Here is a 22926-nt window from a genome sequence, read left to right on the forward strand (position 1 = left end):
TGTTGGATAAATTGTCGGAGGCAGAATTTGGGTCAGAAGTGTGAGAGGTGCCGGAAGGTGCGGTGGGGCTATTGTTGGTGGATTCATTAGGTACTTGGGCGAAACGGGGGTGGGTAGTGGTATCCGGTGGGTTTTGGCAGGTTTCAGCCGTATGTCCGGCTTTTTGGCAAAGGAAACATTCTAGTTTGTCTGATGTAACGAAGATTCGGAAGGAAGTGTTTTCAAAATGTATTAATACGGAGGTTTGTATTTCGAAATTGTCTTTATCTGGTATTACGTAGATAGACCGTCGAAAACTTAATATATGGGAATAATCTTCATCGGGTGAGCCTGTACGAATCTGAGATACAGGTGAGGCTAGTTGCAGACCAAGTTCGTTTTTTAATGCCTGCTCGATAAGTTGATTTGGAATCGATGGACATACATTAGATATTAACAATCTTTTAGTTGGGGAAATGAGTCTGCGGATGTGGACAATTTCATTTTTAACGGAAACGGTGGGATTGTTTTTAAGAAGAATATCGACGTCAGAAATAGAAGCAAGAAAGATGCAAATGCGTTGGTTAGATATGCGGGAAGCGTGGGTAATACGCTTTGGTGTTACGATTTCACCGATTGCCTTAATGTAATCGAAGAGAGCTGTATCCGGAAGAGCATTTAATACTATTGCTTGCTTTCTGCTAGGATATGATGTGGTCGCCGGTGTAGGTTTTGTTGTTTTTGATGTGGTAACAGCTGCGTAGCTTGGAGCGGTGGGTTGAAGAAGCATTTTTAAATATTCTGGATGCCAAAATATTTAATGAAAATCAGGCGCAATGCCTGGCCTATTTATTGTGTTTGTATCAATTATAAAGTTTACATACCAAGTTGTTTCACAAAAAACTTTTCACTTTCAATAATTACTTGATAACAAAACACATTAACTGACAAGTTTTTTTTTATAAGAAATACTATTTGAAGAAGCCGAGGTGTTGACTCGTTGGCTTTTCGAATAGGAATGACTTTTTCATTTATTATCTGTTAAATTAGGAGATCATTTTTAGTTTTATTTTATAGTTAAGTGCGTTGTTTTAATAATATACCCATATGTATAGTTGAATAAGTAAGTATTCACTAAATCTATATATATATATATGTTGAAATGATATTGTTTAAAAAATTAATTTATAAGTTATATACTAGATAATATTAGATAAAAAAAAAGTATTTGATTATTTTAAATAAGTTATATACTAGAGAATTTTATAAAAATATATTTATGTGAGGGCAATTTTAAGAAATTAGCATATAATAATTGTAAAAAGTTGTATTTTAGTAGTTATGATTTTGTAGATATATTTAAGTGAGCCATGTGACTAGGCAACACACTATACATACTCTCCAAGTGAGATTTTAGGAATTAAAGTGGGGTTATAATAATAATGTTAGTTTAAAATGTTTAATTTATATATATTTAATGATTTAAATGTTTATTCTTATCTGAAAAGCCTAAATGTCAACAAAATTATCAATAGAACATTAACGAATTCTCCAGAATGCAGAATTTGATCTTTGTTTATGTTGGAACATTCTGGAATAATGATTATGTCGGTGGATAGAACAGATATTTTTTTCGAGAACATCCATATAGAAGAAATAGAACTAAATCGAACATGATTTCTTACCAGATGGTTCTGGAAGATTGAAAAGATATAAATACCCGTGATTTGGATTCAAGATGGCCAGTTTATTATGAAAGTTAGTAGAAGATAGATTCATTAAGTTAGTGAAGTCAATTGTTCAGAATTTTCAAGATAGTGCAGTCAGAAAAGTTTTTAGTAAGAAGTCAGGCAGTTTAGTAAGAAATATGAAAGTTAGTTGGAGTCAGTGAATCAGTTACAAATAGTCCAATTGTTTAATATAGTGAGTTAAATGAAGATTAAAAATTATGCATATATTTTAATGCACATTTATAATTATACACAAATAATTATTGAAGATTAAAAAAGTATATTAGAAGAATCTTGGTTGGATATTGGTATATTGAAAAGAAGAATAAATATAAATGCTGTTTTGCTGGTTTGCTTGGTGGTTTATAAATGCTGGTGAAGAAAAATATATCTTAAATTGGTAGAAGCTGATAATTGGAAAAATTAATTTCACAAAAACAAGGATAACCGAAGTACGAAGACATTCAGTGGTGATTAGAATCTATATAGTGGAAAACAGTTCATTTAGGCATTCAGTGAAAGAAAGGTACAAAATTTTGTTAATATAATTTAGTTAATGTCATAACAATTTCAATTTTGAAGATAGTTTGTTTAAATTTTACATTGTCTATAGAATTTAATTAGTTTTATAATAGTATCAATTTAAAGATAGTTTATTTTAAATTTACATTGGCTAGGTTAGATATATATGTGTGTTTCATAATAGTTATAATAAAGATAATTTAAAAAAGTACTTACAAACTAATTCTTTGAGAACCGCGATAAAAACCCTATATTATTAAAATACTCATTGCTCATCATTCAAACAAACAATACATCATAACAATTTGGCGCCCAACGTGGGGCTCTCTATTTAAAAGAATTAGTTTGGGAAGATAAGTGCTCTCATATAATTAAATTAATTTTCATTAAAAAAAAATTATAGATTTTATTTTTAATTATATTTGAACAAGTAAAGTCTCAAAATGTCTCAAGAAAAGAAAGGTACAAGAAGCACAAAGAATGAAGAAGATGTGGAAGTAGAAACACAACCTATACAAGAGGAGAGTTTAGTTCAAGTTCCACAAGATACTGCAGAAATGAATCCAGAAAGAGAGGAAAATGTCAATATGGCAGCTTTGATGTCATTAATGATGCAGATGAACAAGAAAATGAAAGAGAATACGAAAAAAATGGAAGAGAATTCAAAAGAAATCAAAGAAGACATAAAAAAATTGGAAGAGAATTCAAAAGAAGTCAAAGAAGACATAAAAAAATTGGAAGAGAATTCAAAAGAAGTCAAAGAAGACATGAAAAAAATGGAACAGAAATTAGAAGAGAATTATAGAAAATTAGAAAAGAAAATAGAAGATAATAATAATAAAATTGTAAAACAAATAGAAAAACAAATGGATAAAAAACTTGAAGCTGCAGAGAAAAAAGTAGCAAATGAAATAAAAAATATACGGAATGACTACAAGAAAAGGATAGAAAATGAGAGGACAGAAGTAAAGAGGATTATTCAAGATAATAAGATAGATATAGAACAGAAAATAGAGTTGCAGAAATGTAACTTAGAAGTAAAAATTAACGAAGACAGGAGAAACACAGAAGAAAAATTAGATGATATACAACAAAATATCCAAATAAATAATAATCAAATAAGAAATGTGGAACAGAGAATAGATGATATTTCACAAATGAGAGACATAGGGAGACCTTACTTAAATTTAACAAATGAGACTGGGATTAAATTCACTGGTAATATAAAAAATTTGCATCCTAGAGTATACATAAATAGTTTGAAACATAAATTAAGATTCGTGAATAATATTAATGATATTAAAGATTATATTAGAATGACATTAAATGACAATGCAGCAACTTGGTTTGCTAGTATTGAAAATGATTTAGATAATTTTCAAACATTTGAAAATAAATTTTTAAATTATTATTGGGGTGAATTAGAGCAAGCCAAGTTTAGAGAAATTCTATATTTTGGAAAGTATAATCACAATTTAAAATCAAATATGGTAGATTATGCATTGAAACCGATAACAGTTGCAAAATATTTAGAACCACCACTTAGAGAGGATGAAACAGTCTTAAATGTATCTAGACATTTTGACGCTGATGTTGTGCAAACCGTAACTGTACAAAATATTCAAACAATAGATAGTTTTATTAATTTTATTCAAAGAATACAAAGAGGTAATATGACAAGTAATAATAACAACAATAGAAAAGGCAATAATAACTTTCAATATAATAAAAATGATAATCAACAATATAGACAATCATATAACAATAATTATAGATATGGTAATAATTTACAAAATTTTAATAATAATAACAGTAATCAAAATAGACAGAATTGTAATAACAATACTAGTTATAATAGAGAACATTTTAATAACAGTACTAATAATAATAGACAAGATTTTAACAATAGAAGAAATACAGAGCGACCTAACTATAACAGACAGGTAAATTGTGTTCGAAGGAATAGAAGCTGCGAAGACAGGGAACGAAATAGTACAAGGCAAGAAAATGTGAGTAGAAGTCATAGTAGGGAAAGACATAGGACATCAGATCCAAGTGGTCAGATACAATCTGACAATTCTAATAATCAAAATTTTGTGCAGTAAACTTTCTGAATTACAAGTTAGGCCATTGCTATTATGAAAAACCTTCTGAATTTATTTCTTTAGATGAAGATAAAATTATTGAATCTATTAATTTAATTTATATAAATGCTTTGGCCAAAAATAAAATGATTAAAATTATGATAGATACTGGTTCAGAAAGTACTTTAGTCTCAGAGAATTTTATTTTTAATACATTAAAACTATCAGATATAATAAAGATTCCAAAAATTAAAATTATTGGTGCAAATAATAAGAAGTTGGGTGAAATTGATAAACTAGCCAATTTTAAAATTAATATTCTTAATAAAGAAATTAATATGCAAGGATTTATTGTCAAGGATTTATGTGTTGATATATTAATGGGAAATGATAAATTGGAAAAGAAGAAAGTAAAGATAGATTTTGAAGAAAAAATGGTAACTTTGGAAGGGCAAATAATTAAGTTTATGCAGAAAGATGAGGTGGAAGAAGGAATAAGAGTTGATAGGATATTATTAAAAGAAAATAATGATGTTTATGAAGAAGAAATGTATTTTGATGATAGGGAAATGTCCCAAAAGAATGTAAAGAATAATTATTGTAGTGAATATTTAAGGAATGGAAATTTTAAGCAGATGGATGCCTACGAGGTGGAGTGCGTAAAATTGGAAGCAAGGAATAATATGTACATAATGAAGAATAATGTTATTTGTAAAGAAGAAGATATGATGAAAGTTTTAAATTGCCCTGAAGAATATAAATCAATAGTCATTTCCATATTGCAGCAACACAAGGGACTTGTCAATAAAGAAAATAGAATTGCACAAAATTATATCCATAGTATAAAAGTTAAAGAAGAAAAAGATTTTAAAACAAAATCATACCCAATACCATATAAATACAGAGAAGAAGTAAACAAAACAATTAATAATATGTTAGAAGATGGAATCATTGAGAAGGCAGACACACGTTTTATAAATCCAATAGTAGTAGTACGTAAAAGATCAGGGGAAATCAGATTATGTTTGGATGCAAGGAATATTAACAAGATCACTGAAAAGCAATTTGAAGCACCAATGAGTATAGATGGAATACTAGGAAGAATTACAGGAATGTCATTTTTCACTAAAATCGATTTACAGCATAGTTTTTGGTTAATACCTCTAGAAAGAAAAAGTAGACAGTATACAGGATTTCAGATAGATGGAGTAGTATATCAATTCAAAGTAGTACCATTTGGACTTCAATCATCTTGCAGTGCTCTATGTAGATGTCTTCATGATATTTTGGATCAATATGAACATTTTGTAATTCACTACATTGGTGATATATTAATTGTTTCTAAAACGGCTGAAGATCATGAGAAACACCTAAAAATTATAATAAACAGATTAGATAAAGTTGGACTTAAAATAAATCAAGAAAAATGTACATTTTTTCAAAAAGAAGTAATATATTATAAACTTAACACTAATTATAAAAATACTAACAGCTTACTGATATATCCATTTTATTCAATAGACTTGATTTGTTAAATAGATGGTAGATTTCATTATTTTGAATCAATTTGACATCATACTTGTTGAATTTTGTATATATGGAAATTAATTTGTACCCTAAAAATCACAATACTTACAAACTAATTCTTTGAGAACCGCGATAAAAACCCTATATTATTAAAATACTCATTGCTCATCATTCAAACAAACAATACATCATAACAATATATATATATATATATATATATATATATATATATATATATATATATATATATATATATATATATATATATATATATATATATATATATATATATATATATATATATATCATCATCATCATTATCAGCGTATTCTACTGATTATGGTGCAGCCTCCTTTCATAGTCGCAGTCTTCATTTCTGCCCACGATTGTCTAAAATCAATTCGTTTTTTGTGCTATACTGTATACTGTACCGGTTTATTCCCTTATGTCTTATGTCATAGTCCCATCTTAAAGTTGGACAGCTTCTTGGTCTATTGACGTATCTTGGATACCACAGTGTAATTCTAGTGGATGTCATGTGATGTGATCTATTGTCATTGTCAGTTCTTCTCGCTTAATGTCCCGCCCAGTACCATTTTAAAGATTTAATTCTGTGAATTATATCACTGATCTTGATTTTCTATCTGATCCATTCTATTCTTTTTCGATTTCTCTTTGTTATAACTAGCATGCATTTCTCCATTGACCTTTGTGCGTGACTTTGAGTTTCGATATTATCTCTTCCTAGTTTCAGATCTAGAACAGTTTTTGCTCTGATTAGTCTATGGTCGCTGCCTGTTTAAAATGTATTTATTACTCTGACATCTTTGACTGTAGCAATCTTGTTAATTAGAATGAAGTCAATTTCGTTCTTAGTGGTTCCATTTGGTGCTACTCAAGTCCATTTTCTGATTTTTTTCTTAAAGAATGTATTTGTATTTGTAATATATAATACGCATGTTTTTGAAATGTGCAAACTGAACTATATATATATATATATATATATATATATATATATATATATATATATATATATATATATATATACATATATATATATATATATATATATATATATATAAGTCATGTTTATTTAAAAAAAAAGAAGATATATATATATATATATATATATATATATATATATATATATATATATATATATATCTTCTTTTTTTTTAAATAAACATGACTCTGTCTATTTTTCAATGTGCCTAAAAAGGAACCGTCTTGTCGTCCTTAATACTCTATTTGTTGTCATTCGGCTTAAATGATTCCATTCTACTCTTTTATTTCTTACCCAGTACTTGATGTTTTTTTTTCACCTTGCATCTACGTTGTATATCTGTAATTCTAGCTCTGCCCCATAGTGTTTTTACCATCAATGTTTCTGTTTTCATCTCTGCTGTTTCTATCATCCATTTTGTCCTCTTTGTATCAGGTCGTGTTTCTGCCGCGTATATCATTATTGATCTGATGACTGTTTTGTAAATTCTGCCTTTCATTTCTTTCCCCATATTTTTATTTCTCCATATTCTTTCACGGTATAACACGACTACCACTGAACTGTTCCGCGCTGCAATAAGCAAAGTGAAGATAGCCGTGATGATCGCCAACGTCCGGAACGGATAGGCACTTTAAGAAGAAGAAGATATTCTTTCATTCACGCAACCTGCAGCTCTGTTTGCTCTATTTACTTGATCGTTCACATCTGGTTCGAGCTTTCCGTAGCTAGATAATGTGATGTCTAGATATTTAAACTCCATTACTTGTTCTGTTATCTGACCTTCCAACTCCAATTTACATCTTAGTAAATTTGCTGTTATAACCATGCATTTTGTCTTTTTTTTTTGTGGAAATTAACATGTTAAATTTTCTGGCAGTTATATTAAATTGGTGCAGAATGCGTTGTAAACCATTTTCACTGAGAGAGTAGTATCTATTTGGTATCTTTTTTTACTTCTTACTTTTTTTATTATTTCATCCATAACGAGGTTAAACAATAGAGGACTCAGGGAATCTCCCTATCTTATCCCATTTCCAGCTTCAATAGGGTCAGTTAGTTCTTCTTCTACTTTTACTTTTATTGAGTTGTTTTGGTATATATATATATATATATATATATATATATATATATATATATTTATATTATATATATTATATAAATTGTTCAGAAAGGTTTCCGCGATGAGTACAATTAAACCTAGAGCTAAGATTAATACTATTACAGGAATTAATATTAAACTCACCAGTCTTACGGATTGAATCGCGTCGATTATCATTTCGCCGAGTTTTCGACATCTTCTTCGATGTCTTCTTCAGGGCTTCCGAGGTCTCAGTCTCCTGAGTCACTGATCACTAATCAGAGCATTACTGGTACTGGGAATAGAGGACATGTCATTTATACCGTCGATGGTGACGTGGCTTGGGTGGTGGTTGGCCCGGGGGCCAGCGTAGGAATTGGTGCGGGGATTGGCGCGGGGTTGGCGCGAACATTTCTGACAGTAGGATTTTCAATGACGGGTGGAGTAATGGTATTTACTTTATGAGAGGTCTCCAAGTCGAAGGTAACCGTATGCCGACATCTCGTTTATTGAGACAATTTGGCCTTTTTTCAATTTCTATGGTTTCTCGGATACTTCTTGATTTATAGAAGCGGATGGGGGCTATGGTTCTGGAGTTTTCAAAATCACTTGTGCGACCTGTATGAAGATGGTGTTGATCTGAAATTGAGTCGGAATTGCGAACAAAAATGGAATGTTCATAAATCCTATTTTGGATTCTACGATTTGTTTGGCCTATATAGGATCGGGGGCAGTCTGCAAAAGGAATTTCATAAACTCCGTATTGTTCATTTGGAATGTTGTCTTTGATTGATCGGACAAGAGATGAAAGATTTTGTTGGAGGTTTTATTCCCCTTGATTTTAGAATTTTGTCGATTTTGTCAGTGACACCTTTGATGTAAGAAAGAAAAGCTTTCGTATGATGAGGGTCTAAGTCTTTGGGTTGAGATTGAATAGGAGATTGATGTGTGTGGATCCTTCTATTAATGTGATTTTCGCTTTAACCGTTTTGGACGAGGGCTTGTTTTAAACTAGAGAGCTCAGCGGGTATACTTGCATCATCACAAAGGCGTATTGATCTGTAGATAAGTGTATTAATAACTGAATTAATTTGTGAAGTGAAATGATGAGAGTTGGCATGCAAGTAACGTTTGGTATGGGTGGATGTTCGATAAACAGAGTGATAAAAACCTTGGGATTCGTTATTCTTTATGATAACGTCGAGAAACGGTAGGGATGAATCAGTTTCCACCTCCACCGTGAACTGGATACTAGGATATATACCATTCAGACGGGTTTGAAAAGATACCCAAGGATCCCTGCCATGGGGACAAATGACGAATGTATCGTCAATATATCTTAGCCAACATGTGGGTTTGAGCATTGATGTGGATAGTGCTGGGGTCTCGAAGTCTTCCATAAAGATATTGGCAATTACTGGGGATAGTTAAGAGGAATATATCTGTCTGTTTACATATTAAAACATAGCTTTTAATTCCAAACAACTTTTTATAATAACAATTTTCGATATTGTAAAATATAAAGGTAGGTACCTTACTCTTGAACGACATTCATAGTTTTTGACATACCTCGTATATTATTAATAAAACTTGATATCTGATAGTTGCGACTTAGATTTTAGTCCATGCAAAGCGTCCATGCGTAAAATTAATAATAAATAAGTTATCATACTTGTAATAAATAAAAATTATGATGCGAATGAGTAATTTGACAGAAATTTGCTAAAAAATAATTTCAATTGAAAGGATGTAATTGCATATTAAAATATAGTTTTTAATTTCAAACAACTTTTTATAATAACAATTTTCGATATTGTGAAATATAAAGGTACTTTACTGTTGAGCAAAATTCATAATTTTTGACATACCTTATATAATATTGATAAAATTTGATATCTGATGATTGCATCTTAGGTTTTAGACCATGCACAACTTTTTATAAAGAACATCTTTTTCTCGTAAAATTAATAATAAAATAGTGTCCATATGATGCAGACTTAATTGGACACACTGTACACATGGAAAGTTTACATTTCAGTAAAAGCTTGCTATCGCTTTGATGATTTGAAAAGCCGAATATATATGGCGCAAGAACACAATTCGTCAAACACTCCACGTATGAATCGGTATCATTAAAGTCTTATAACGCGTTATTTCTGCATAACCGTGCTTCGACAGTGACTCGGGTAGATACAAATTCACACACAGAACGGCCAACAAATGTCTCCGCTTATATCCCATCTGAAGTGGTAACTACAAAAGGTGCCAGCTTCTTTGATGACCATGAACGAATTACGATTTAATAAAATCGTTTTCTATCTTCTTGAACTGTTCTAAAACTGCAAAGTTTACATTTTAGCAAAATGAAATGATACCGATTCATACACGAAACGTTTGAGAAATTGTGCTCTTGTGCCATGTATATTTGGCTTTTCAATTCATCAAAGCGATAGCAATATGCAATTTTCATTCATGAGTTTCATTCATTATCACCTATGTTATGTGATCTTTGGATTCTGCTGAATTGAATGCTGGTTTTTCTGCGCATTAACACAAAATCGAGGATGATTATCTAAAGAACAAAATTTTAAAACAGCTTTGAATTGCATCCAAACATTACAAGTTTTTCATTTTTACAAAACGAAATTTGCCCTTTCCAAGAAATGGATGGAAAGATTCCCCTGGTTGTCATATTCTGAATATAAAAGTAGAGCATACTGTATAATTTGCTCCGTAATGAGACATTTGTTTAATGAAGGTAAAAGAGGTCATCAGCGGGTTGGCCAGCTTATAGCCAACTCTTTTTGCAAGTAGAAAAATGCACTAGAAATATTAGAAACTTATATACAATCAGTAGTTTCGATATGATGCCACTAAAAACCTAGAGATTTCTAGAGATTTTTAGAAAAATAGTTCTTTTTTTTCCGTAAGGCACAATCCAACCTTACACGTTTGAACACCCACCTGTGAGGATCCTTACTAGTGATACAAGAAGCACATCGTCTAGATGTCCCATGTTGAGGTATTAGCAAACATTGATCAAAGCGTTTCTCATAAGGCACAATTTTTTTGAAATATTTCCATGTGAAGCAGGGAGAAGCAACCCTACTTGGTGAAGGTTTACTACAACTGACGGCGATTAACCCTTAAACTACAGATACCTTAAAAAAATTCAGGTTTGGAAATGCGCATTTGACTTTGTGTTGGAAGAGAATAAAAGAATTCACAACACATATATCTATGAAATGTCACAAAATTCGGTGCCACCATCTCTTTGATTTGCGCAATCTTATACACAGATTTCAGCATATCTATTTTGTCAACATAGCCCATATGCTGGTTATATTCTTTAAAAATCGTTGGACAGGCCACGACTTGTGAATTTCCGTCTTTTTGCTCGCGGGAAACAGTTGCTTCTTCTGAAGGGTTTTGATGATTTCCCAAAAAATGTACTATTTTCCGGTCTCTCCACTTTAGAAACACCAGTCCATCTTTGCTGAAACTCGAGTTCGATTGTCCTCGGATGATATCTTTTCGGTTAGGCCTGACAGTGCCGCACGCATAAATACATTCTGTTTGAAGTTTTTTTGTAAGGCCATAGAGTTGGAAAAGTTATCAAAAAAACATGATATCCTTTTGCCGCCACATCTCGAGTCAAAACTAAGATAACTCTTTGGCTCAAATCTTTTTCAGGTTGATCATTAGTTTTTCCAACTTACCTATATCTGAAATTGGCAAACATATCCATTCTCGTCAGATCGAATCCAAACTTTATAACCCCTCTTGATAGGTTTTAGAGGCATACATTGCTTTAGACAACTACGACCTTTGAAACGAATAATAGATTCGTCTATGGTTTGATGTTTTGAAGGGCCATATGAAGAACAAAACGTTTCTGATAAAGTATCCAATAAAGGGCGAACTTTATACTACGTGTCATAATTTGGAGAGTCGCGACGAGGCATCACCGAATTATCTGCTAAATGCGCGTTTCCAAGATGGCAAGCAAACTAATCTCCAGACATAACTGAACTCATGTAGTGATCTCGTAGTTCCTCTCTAGATGACGAGTATCTTATCGACATAACTGGGCAACCTTTTTATTCTTTAATTTTTAAAAATTTGAATTTCTGTGGCAGAAGTTGGTGTAAATGAAAAGTCTCCATCACGTTTCTGACGAGAGTAAAGTTACTAACTCGCCATCTGAAGGAATGTTCTCTAACAATGTGAATAGACCATCCGACGACATATTGTTTAGCTCACTGTAAAAAATAAGTATATATCTAGTTTCCTAGTGGTTTCAGGCTGTAAATTGAAAACTTTTAGTAATAGAAAGTATTAATCATAGATACAAATATTTTTAACATTGTAAATAAAAAATAAAGTTACCTGTCTAGAGAAATAATCTTAAAACCACCAAAATTGCTTATACCACTAGCCCGGTTCAAAACATTTGTTATTACCAACTAATAACTGAATAACGAGAATGTAAATGGTGGTGCGCCATATACAGGGTGTTTCAAAAAAAGGTAACTCCGTCTCTAGGGTAGGTCAAAAACTGAAAAATAATTGGGGTTTGCTGAGTAAAAAATTTTTGTAACGCCATCCGTTTTCAAGATACAGGGCGTTGAAGAAAAAAAAATTTTACGCATTTTTTACGATTTTGCCGAAACTACTGGCAACATTGTAATGAATTTTATACGAATATGTTTTGGAAGCTGATACATCCCATGAATTTGTTTTTATATCTGATTCTCATAGAGGGCGCTAGTTACCCGAATCGTACTAAGTATTAGTCAATATAACTTTTTTAAGAGTATAATTATTAATCAAAATTTCAAGTAAACTTAAACATTCAATTGTACAAGAAAAAGGTACTCTTGGTAAAACTCGATACTGTGTACCGTTTTCGGAATATTTTGATTTGAAAATTATGAAGTAATAATTGATGCTGGTATAAAATAGTTAGTAATTAAACAAAACTCAAAAGAAGAAAATTAAATTAATGACTAAGAACATAAAATAAAATTCAATTACAGTAAGTGTTTAAAATGCCCTCCGTTTTCGCGAATATACAAGTCTATTCTTTTTTCTACAGATTCCATTAACCTTCTAAACGGTAGGGGATCAGCTATGATGTCATTAAATCGACGTTGAATTCTTTCTTCCAATTCTTGGCGTGAATTTACCTCTGTAGTATAGACCTTTTTTCCTTAATATACGACCAAACTGCGTAGTCCAAAGGGTTAAAATCGCATGACCGAGGAGGCCAATGAATGGGAGCTTCTGCACCTCTACCAATCCATCGATTCGGAAAATGATTACTCAACCAATTACGACACCTTCTATCAAAGTGTGGTGGAGCTCCATCGTGCATAAAAAATAAAGATCTTCGCTCGTTTAGCGTTAAATCTTCTAATATCTCGAATAAGGAATTGTTTAAAAAATCAAGATACATATCACCATTTAAATTTCCAGGTAGAATATGATAACCTATTAATTTGTTACCTAAAGTTGCTGCCCAAACATTAACTTTAAATGAGTGTTGGTAATGTGATACTCTTTTGACTCGTGGATTCTCATGACACCAGTAGTGTGCATTATGGGAGTTAAATATACCTTGTTGCGTAAAGGTGGCCTCGTCCGTAAAAAGAATGCATTTTAAAATATTTGGATTGTGGGCTGTCCTTTGTTGCAATGTTTCACAAAAATCCACTCTAACCGGTAGATCATCTGGCAAGAGCTCTTGGACTTGTCTGTAATGATAAGGATGTAATTGCTATTCTTTCAGTATCCGCCAAGTACTTGAAGAAGAAGTATTTGTTTGTCTTGCTATATTCCTTACGCTAACTGTTGGATCTTGATCAAGTAAATTTAAAATATTATTTTCTTTATTAATTGTTCTTGTTGTTCTTGGTCTACCAGAATTTATTTTATTTGGTCTCACATTCCCAGTTTCTCGACAACGTCGTTCAAAGGCTCTAAATGTTTTTTTACTTGGTAAGTTTCTTCTAGGAAACTTTTCTGCATAACGTGTCACAGCTGCACTAGAACATCCTAAACATTCGCCTAAGGTTAATAACATGTCAGTGTATTCAACATTTGAGTACATTTTGATTTGATTTTACAAATAACAAGGTTTCAAAACTCTAATTATTGTTGATTTATCGTCATAACAATCAATAAATGTCAGATTTCCATGGCACACTTGGAGAAAATAGAGGTATACCTATTAGAACTTTATCATTACTACCAGCATCAATTATTACTTCATAATTTTCAAATCAAAATATTCCGAAAACGGTACACAGTATCGAGTTTTACCAAGAGTACCTTTTTCGTGTAAAATTGAATGATGTTTAAGTTTACTTGAAATTTTGATTAATAATTATACTTTAAAAAAGTTATATTGACTAATACTTAGTACGATCCGTGTAACTAGCGCCCTCTATGAGAATAAGATATAAAAACAAATTCATGGGATGTATCAGCTTCCAAAACATATTCGTATACAATTTCATTACAATGTTGCCAGTAGTTTTGGCAAAATCGTAAAAAATGTGTAAAATTTTTTTTTTCTTTAACGCCCTGTATCTTGAAAACGGATGGCGTTACAAAAGTTTTTTACTAAGCAAACCCCAATTATTTTTCAGTTTTTTACCTACCCTAGAGACGGGATTACCTTTTTTTGAAACACCCCTTATTGTAAAGTACGCGGAGACTTATATTTCATACACCGTGAGTTGTTTTAGGCAAATACCACTAAGAACGTAGCTAAAAGTTTATTTGTATGTGGTTTCACAATGAAACAACTAGGAAACAAAGGGTAACACAAATTATGAATGTTCTTTTGAAAAATACTTTTTTTTTAATCAGAACACTCAAAAAAACTTTTATTTACGCTAGCAAAGATTTTAGTTATAATTTTTATATTAAATGCAAATGCTGAATTTGATGTTACAGTACCTCGCAATTAGTGTTGTAAGATTCCAAAATGTTCTATGCTGACAGACGGTAAGCTCTTATTAAATTTGTGTGATAGAATATTCTGGATCCTAGCAGTCATTGTACTATAACTGATGTGTCTCATTTTTCTGAATGCAGCCCTACCTAAACTTACTCTTCTGAGTAGCTCACATGTTTGTTTGTCTCGCGTTAATCTTATTTCGTGGCCCAAATACACATATTTTTACACAAAATCTATGGGCGATTTTTCGATTTTTATAAGCTCATTGGGGATCAGATTCGTCATCATTTTAATTAGAAATTCATCAATAAAAAAGTTCGTATTGGCCACTATTACATGGCACACCCTTTATGAAAAGTTTTATTGCAAGCAATGCGCAACTTAAAATACCATCGGCGTGTCCAAGTGTTTTTTTGGACGCGCCATATTTATTTATTATCGGATTCACTCTATTTGGCTGTCCTACTATTTATGCCTACTGCAGAACTATGTAAACCAATAGGTCTCTGATAATAATAAAAAATACACTAGTTCGACCGAGGAGCACCTAGGAGTTAGCGAACTGACGAGGAGTTAGCACCTAAAAATACTATAACTAGCCTAGCAAAGGCACACGCTATACATTTTGCGACGAACTGGACGAACATATACGTCAACGCCTTAAACAATCCCATGACATAATGTTTGGATGTATATTAAAGATATAAAGTGCGCTGACGCGGCTAGTTAGCAATCTTACACTTTTGGAAACGCATAAGCGCCCAATACTCCACAAGGTGGGATAGAACTAGAGAGAGAGAACTATATAAAGAGGATAATTTTAGCCTTTTTTATCAATTATGAGGGGGTGTAAAATTGTAACATACTTTGTTCCAGGTAGACGGACATTCACATGGCACCATAGTCGACTTTGTAAGAGACATTGTCCTGGTCTAAGCTTAACTTCGGTACTGGGTCTATCTTCCTTCGTACTCACTCGTGTCTGACTCACATTTCTCTCGTCTCCCGTGATTACTTCTGCCTTTTCCCTAATTTTCAGATCTGCTCTCAGGTATTTATATGGCCCATTCCACTTTCTGTGTCTTCTACCTCAGCTCCGGCTGTCTCAACCTGTTACTGCTTTTTGAGTGTATTGTAGTATTTTTATTAAATGTAATTTATTGTCTTTATTTATTATAAAAGGTTCTACATTTATAATTTTCATAAGTTTATTAGAATCTTTATATATTTATTACAGTTTTACACTTTTCGCTAAGAACTAGAACACAACTACTTTAATTTATATCATTTATTTACAATGTTTATTTCGGACTAAAAACTCGACTTCATATTCAAAACTAACTGTAACTTAAATAAAAGGTTCCTCTATATTTATACTAAACAACCATTAGACTAGAATTCCGCCGATTCCCTTCGAGCAGACGAGAAGGTCACCTGGACTGGTTTTCATTCGACCTTCTTCTGGAAACTTCGAATCGTAGGAGACCCGTCAGGTATTACCTGGAGTTTCTGCCGGCTGGTGTATGATCTAGAAAAGACTTGAATGGAATAGAATTAGAAATATAATGTTTACAGTTTTATGAGTCATATTTATCGTAACAATATCTTTGATGTAATTGTATATATGTATTTGTATATCATACCGCTGAATTCACAATTTCTCTCGCCATCGCATACACAACTGAAATTCAATTTCTTAGGATTACTGTAATATTGTATAATTAGTCTTATCTATAAAAAATAGCAAATTGTCTTTAAAAAGTCATTCGCCTTGGGAAGAATGTTGCGAATAAAGGACCTGTTTTCCAAAAATAAATTTAAGTAGTAAATAATAGTTGCTTATTTGATGGTTTTACCATCATTAAATATAAATGGATATTTCGCAGTAATACTGACAATCTTTTATAAGAAATATATTAGTTTGGTACTGTTATCCTAAAATAGTTCATTTATTATTTAGATCTACAGCTATAGTGCATATTAATATGCTTATATTAATATCCGGTCACTTTAGGTGAAAACATAGGTTTTCACCTAAAGTGACCGGAAGTCGATATTTGAACTCTTCGAGTAACTTTGTGTCGATTGATATACGATTTCACTAATTTTGAGGCATTTTTGCAAAACTTCCAGTCTTTAAACCTCCTTCCAGTCCTAAAACTTTTTAACCGGAAACAACATCAAAACCGGAACTAAATATTCGAGTACAACTTTTTAATAGGCGTCGATTGATATATCACATGTCCATTGGATATATCACATCACATTTCTGCGACTATGTGGCACTTCCGGCTTTTTAACCGGAAGTGATACAAAAACCGGAAGAATATACTTATTTGTTATTTTGTCGAACATACATTATCGTATTTTTTCAACCTATTCGTTTTATAGTATAAAGTTATACTATAATTCGAAAAACTTATTTAACGAACTTTGATTAAATAAAGGCAGATATCGAGCACAGTTTTATTAATTAAATCTTGCCCAAGTACTTTCGCTCCCTAGAGCATCTTCAGGGGCATCTGAAATAAGCCAAGAAACGTTTTTTTAAATGAAGAAAATGATTAACCTCGATAAAAACTCAAAGTTAATGGACGATAAAAGTTTTTTGTGATTAACGTTTTAGACTTACTTCGTCAATTTTGGGATATCCAACAATTGCAGAATGTCATAAACATGAAATTAAACATAAAGTTGAACATAACATTACACTAGACAAGGACAAACAGTTTAATATTATTTTAAAAAGTCGAAGCTACATTCTGGTCGGCAACAGGAGAGAGAATGGCTCCCGGCATTAACGGAAATGTTAAGGTGACATGTGACATATGACAGCTTGGATGGGCAGTCACAATCATGTAGATGTGATCTGTACATTTCAAAATTCTACGTAACTAAGCATTGATCAAAGGTCCAACTGACACTAGTATAGGAAATTAACTGATGAAATATGACATATAGAATATATTAACTAACGTGGGGTTGGCCCACGGTTCGTAGACTTACTACGGTTGCCTCTTCCGACTGGGGTGGGGATGCTTGAGTTACGTCACCAGAGTACACAAGAATACAAAACCCATTTATTATTACAGTTTGTTCGTGGTAATTATCTTTCAGTTTATTATTCACCGTTTCTTAAATATCTCAGTTTACTTTATATTTTTGTATTTGAAATCTTGGTGTTTTCTATAAAAACTTATTTTGAATTATTGAAGAAACGTTATTTATTGTAGTTGTACATCGTACCTATTGTCTTCGTATCTTTTTATAAGGTAGGTTGAAACTTTAAAATTTCATCGTCTATTAACGTAATAATAATGTTGATGAAATTTTAGAATGCCGGGCACAGGTTGTAGTGTGAGGGAAAGATATTAAAAAAATGGAAAAAAATAGTTATGTAATTGATTCAATAGTTAATCCAGTATTGATGGAAATTCAGTATACGCGACAAATTTTCAGTGTAAAATGGAGATTGAAGTCCTAGATTTACGTAAATCCTGCATTAACATTGGATAAACGTTAACAACCGGTTCTGATTAATTTTAAGTACCAAACTGCCTACATATCAACAGTTTTCCATAATTAGGTATTATTATCCACTAGACATCTTTATTTCATAACTATCTTTACTATTTTCCACACATCAAAGACATAAAAACGACGATTAACTATTACTTTTGTTCTTGTTTTGTAATAGTTTATAAAACTAATGTTACGATTCAAACTACTGTACTCTCGTGACGTAATTGCGGGCTTAATGTTCATTGGTTAGTCGGAAGAAGCAACCGTAGTAAGTCTACGAACCGTGGGGCCAACCTGCGATTTTTGTGTAGCTGTAACAAGATATGACTGCTCCAGTATTGTCACGGTGACAAAAAGCAGTGATTTTTTTGAGCAGTTTAATCTTAACTGCTACCCTGCTACTATTGCTACCACTGCTACATACACACACGGTTAAACCGTGTCGCGACGAAACATTCTGGGTGGGAGTAAGTAAACGTTGTCACTGTCGCAAATACGATCTATGGACCAGCGCAACGTCTTGTGTAGCGTACACTGCACTGCTATATTATTCCAACTGAAGCGGACTGCGACTGTGACAGCGTTGTAGCAGTGACAAAGTAGCAGTTCGTGAAATCGCAACCCACCACTAATTTCCGTTAATACCGGGAGCCATTCTCTCTCCTGTTGCCGACCAGAATGTAGCTTCGACTTTTTTAAATAATTTTAAACTGTTTGTCCTTGTCTAGTGTAGTGTTATATTCAACTTTATGTTTAATTTTATGTTTATGACATTCTGCAATTGTTGTATAGCCCAAAACTGACGAAGTAAGTCTAAAACGTTAATCACAAAAGACTTTTATCATCCATTAACTTCGAGTTTTTATCGAGGTTAATCAATTTCTTCATTTAAAAAAACGTTTCTTGGCTTATTTTAGATGCCCCTGAAGATGCTCTAGGGAGCGAAAGTACTTTGGCAAGATTTAATTAATAAAATTGTGCTTGATATCTGCCTTTATTTTATCAAAGTTCATTAATTCGAGCATATCAAAATAAGATTGTATTGCAGTAAATCTTTTATACACATTGAATTATTTTTTTAAACACAGTACATCTACTAATATTTTTATATCGTATATTTTTAATAACAGATAATTTTATTGCTTTTAGGTAACAAGAAAAAATGACGCCATTGTATTTACTTGTCCTTGTGGTGATTTTAAATTATGGAAGCTGCGAGAGTGTTTACAAACAAAGATTCCTGGAACAGTATAATAAAATGCACGACCCTAGTAATGGATACTTTTCTTCAAAAGGCATACCATACCACGCTGTTGAAACTCTAGTTGTAGAATCGTCTGATTATGGCCATGAGACAACATCGGAAGCACACAGTTACTATATTTGGTTAGAAGCTATGTATGGTGGTATTACAAATAACTTTTCAAGATTTAATGAAGCGTGGGAAATAATGGAGAAATATATAATTCCTGTACATGAAAGTCAACCTAACACTAATCTGTACAATCCATTACATCCTGCTGGTTATGGTCCAGAAAAAGAATATCCAGAAGACTATCCCGTAGAACCAGTTGATCCTCCAGCTCCAGTTGGAATCGATCCCTTGTATCAAGAATTAGTAGATACTTACGGAACTAGTGATATTTACGCAATGCACTGGTTGACAGATGTAGATAACGTTTATGGCTTTGGTAATAGTCCTGGAAATTGTGAACTTGGTCCTAATGAGCCTGGACCATCTTTTATCAATACATATCAAAGAGGACCTAGAGAAAATGCCTGGAAAACAATCCCCCAACCAACTTGTGATTCTCATAAATATGGTGGTCCAGAAGGATTTGGTCCTTTGTTTTCTACAGGGGATCATGCTCCTAATTGGAAATATTCTGTTGCTCCAGATGCAGATGCTAGAGCCATTGCTGCGGCATTTTGGGCTTCAAGATGGGCAACTAAAAGTGGCCAATTATCACAGATAACTAATACTTTACAAAAGGCTGGTAAATTGGGGGATTATTTAAGATATTGCTTTTTCGATAAAAATTTTAAGAGAATTGGTAATTGTATAGATCCTTATAAATGTCCAGGAGGTACTGGTAAGGATAGTGCTCATTACTTATTAGGATGGTATTTTGGATGGGGAGGATCATTAGCTTCAGAATATGGATATTCGTGGAGAATTGGAGAAGGTGTCGCTCATTTTGGTTACCAAAATCCTATGGCAGCCTATGCCTTAATTACCGAACCTAATATGACTCCTAAAGGTGCAACTGCAGTTGAAGATTGGCAAATATCTTTAGACCGACAATTAGAATTGTATGAGTATCTCCAATCCGTTGAAGGTGCATTTGCAGGTGGTGTTTCTAATAGCTGGAATGGTAGATACGAGCAACCTCCTGAAGAATTAATGGAGAATACTTTCCACGGAATGTTTTATAATTGGGAACCTGTTGCATACGATCCTCCATCAAATCAATGGTTTGGAATGCAGCCTTGGTCTACTGATCGTTTAGCACAATATTATTATATAACTGGGGATGATAAAGCTAAAAAAATTTTGGATAAATGGGTATCTTGGATTATCGCAAACACTTACTTTGAAGGGGAAGATTATAGGATTCCAAGTACATTGGACTGGGTTGGAGTACCTCCTAACGTTCATTGTAAGGTAGTTTACTATGGAAACGGGGTAGGACCAGCAGCAGCTACCGCCAGAACATTATCCTATTATGCCGCTAAAGCTAATCACGTCGAAGCAAAGAATCTCGCTAAAAAAATACTTGACAGTTTATGGAATTTGCATCGCACGCCATTAGGAATTTCAGTGGAAGAACAACCTGAGATTCACTTTAACCAATCTGTTTATGTTCCAAAAGATTTTCATGGAGTTTATCCCAATGGTGACGTTATTGATTCAAATTCAACCTTTATTAGTTTAAGATCATTTTATAAAAAGGATCCGCAGTGGTACAAGATCGAAAATTATATGAACGGTGGTCCTGCACCAAAGTTTACGTATCATAGATTCTGGGACCAAACAGATGTTGCTTTAGGTTTTGGAGTTTATGGTCTTTTGTTTGATGAATAAATAGTGTTTGATTTATAACAAATTTTTATTAAATCGTTTATTATCACTTTTGTTCTTAGTGTTAAATTATTTTTAAAAAATAATTTCTTGATATTTAGAATGTTGCAAGGATCGTGCAGATTTTGATCAAACTAACTTTGATGAAAATCATGTTTTTATCATTTATTAATTATCTGCTTCGTTAGATATAGTTTCGACTATATAGTTTCGAGAGTTCATATGAATGTTAACTTATTACTTCTTACTGGTTGGTTATTCTGATCACGAAATATCGAAAATATTCTGGAATACATGGAGACATCTCTAAAATATCAATGATATTTGAAGAGTGAGAGCTACGCTAACAGGACAAGAAAATTTTCTGAATTGTCTGAATTGTGAAGATAAACTAGTCTTAACCAACGACAGGAGGATTCAGAAAACATTATGAATAACCAATATATCAAAGGCTTTAAATGCAATACTACTATTCATTCATATGCCAACGTTGCACTTTAGCACTATTTAACGAGTAAATACTCCGATAGGATCTGCACGAAGCAAATATGGAAAGAAATATGAAATTTGACTCAATATCAATATACAACAGTGAGCAAATGGAATGTAAGACATAAGACTCGAAGCGGAAAGATATGACGCTATGGAAACAATGGAATACTTGGAACTCAAAGTGTTGGAATGAAGTAAAATGAAATGGAAAAATACAAATTTCTCTGATATTAAGAAACTTCTTTGAAGCCTTCAACAAGTTTCAACATGTACAGTAGAAACCTTGTACTTACTTACTTACTTACTCCGTTACAACCCTTCGTGGGTTTTAGCCGACTCGACAACATGCCTCCACTGTTTTCTGTCTTGAGCAACCTCCATCCAATTCTTCACGCCCATAGTGCTTAGGTCTCCTGCTATATTATTTCGCCCAGGAGACGAGGGCGTCCGCGTGGTCTCCTTCCAGTTGGAACTTCCTCCCAGACCAGTCTTACTGTTCGTTCGTCAGAATGTCTTCTAAGGTGTCCTGCCCATTGGAGTCTTCTGGACTTTATTTCTTTTATAATGTTGGCGTCTGGGTAAAGTTCTTCGAGCTCTTTGTTAGTTCTTATCCTATATTGTCCTGATGCTTCATCCAGCGCAGGGCCAAAGATCTTCCTTAGGATTTTTCTTTCCCAAACACATAGTCTCTATTCTTTTGCCTTTGTTATCGTCCACGTTTCGCTTCCATACATCACACCGGGTCGTATGATTGTTTTATAGACCTGTATCTTTGTACTGATCCTAAAATTGTACTTGTACTGGTACTAAACCTTTTACTGGTCAATGTAATAATGGTGCTGGTTCAAAAAAAAAGCAAAATACACTAAATGTTATAGGTAATGGATTTTGACTAGAGCTATGACCTTGCAAATAACAGGTAAACTTGTGTACTGCATCG

General features: G+C 32.7%; 1 protein-coding gene across 1 annotated transcript; it reads left to right on the forward strand.

Moving 5' to 3' along the window:
• Window positions 1-969: 969 nt before the first annotated feature.
• On the forward strand, window positions 970-21535 carry LOC140431481 (exoglucanase B-like). The gene is made up of 2 exons (XM_072519399.1): window positions 970-1102; window positions 19562-21535. Exon 2 carries the CDS (start codon window positions 19575-19577, stop codon window positions 21495-21497), a length of 1923 nt encoding a protein of 640 aa, XP_072375500.1. The 5' UTR covers window positions 970-1102; window positions 19562-19574; the 3' UTR covers window positions 21498-21535.
• Window positions 21536-22926: the final 1391 nt, after the last annotated feature.

This window comes from Diabrotica undecimpunctata, unplaced genomic scaffold (genome assembly GCF_040954645.1).
Source record: "Diabrotica undecimpunctata isolate CICGRU unplaced genomic scaffold, icDiaUnde3 ctg00001096.1, whole genome shotgun sequence".
NCBI lineage: Eukaryota > Metazoa > Arthropoda > Insecta > Coleoptera > Chrysomelidae > Diabrotica > Diabrotica undecimpunctata.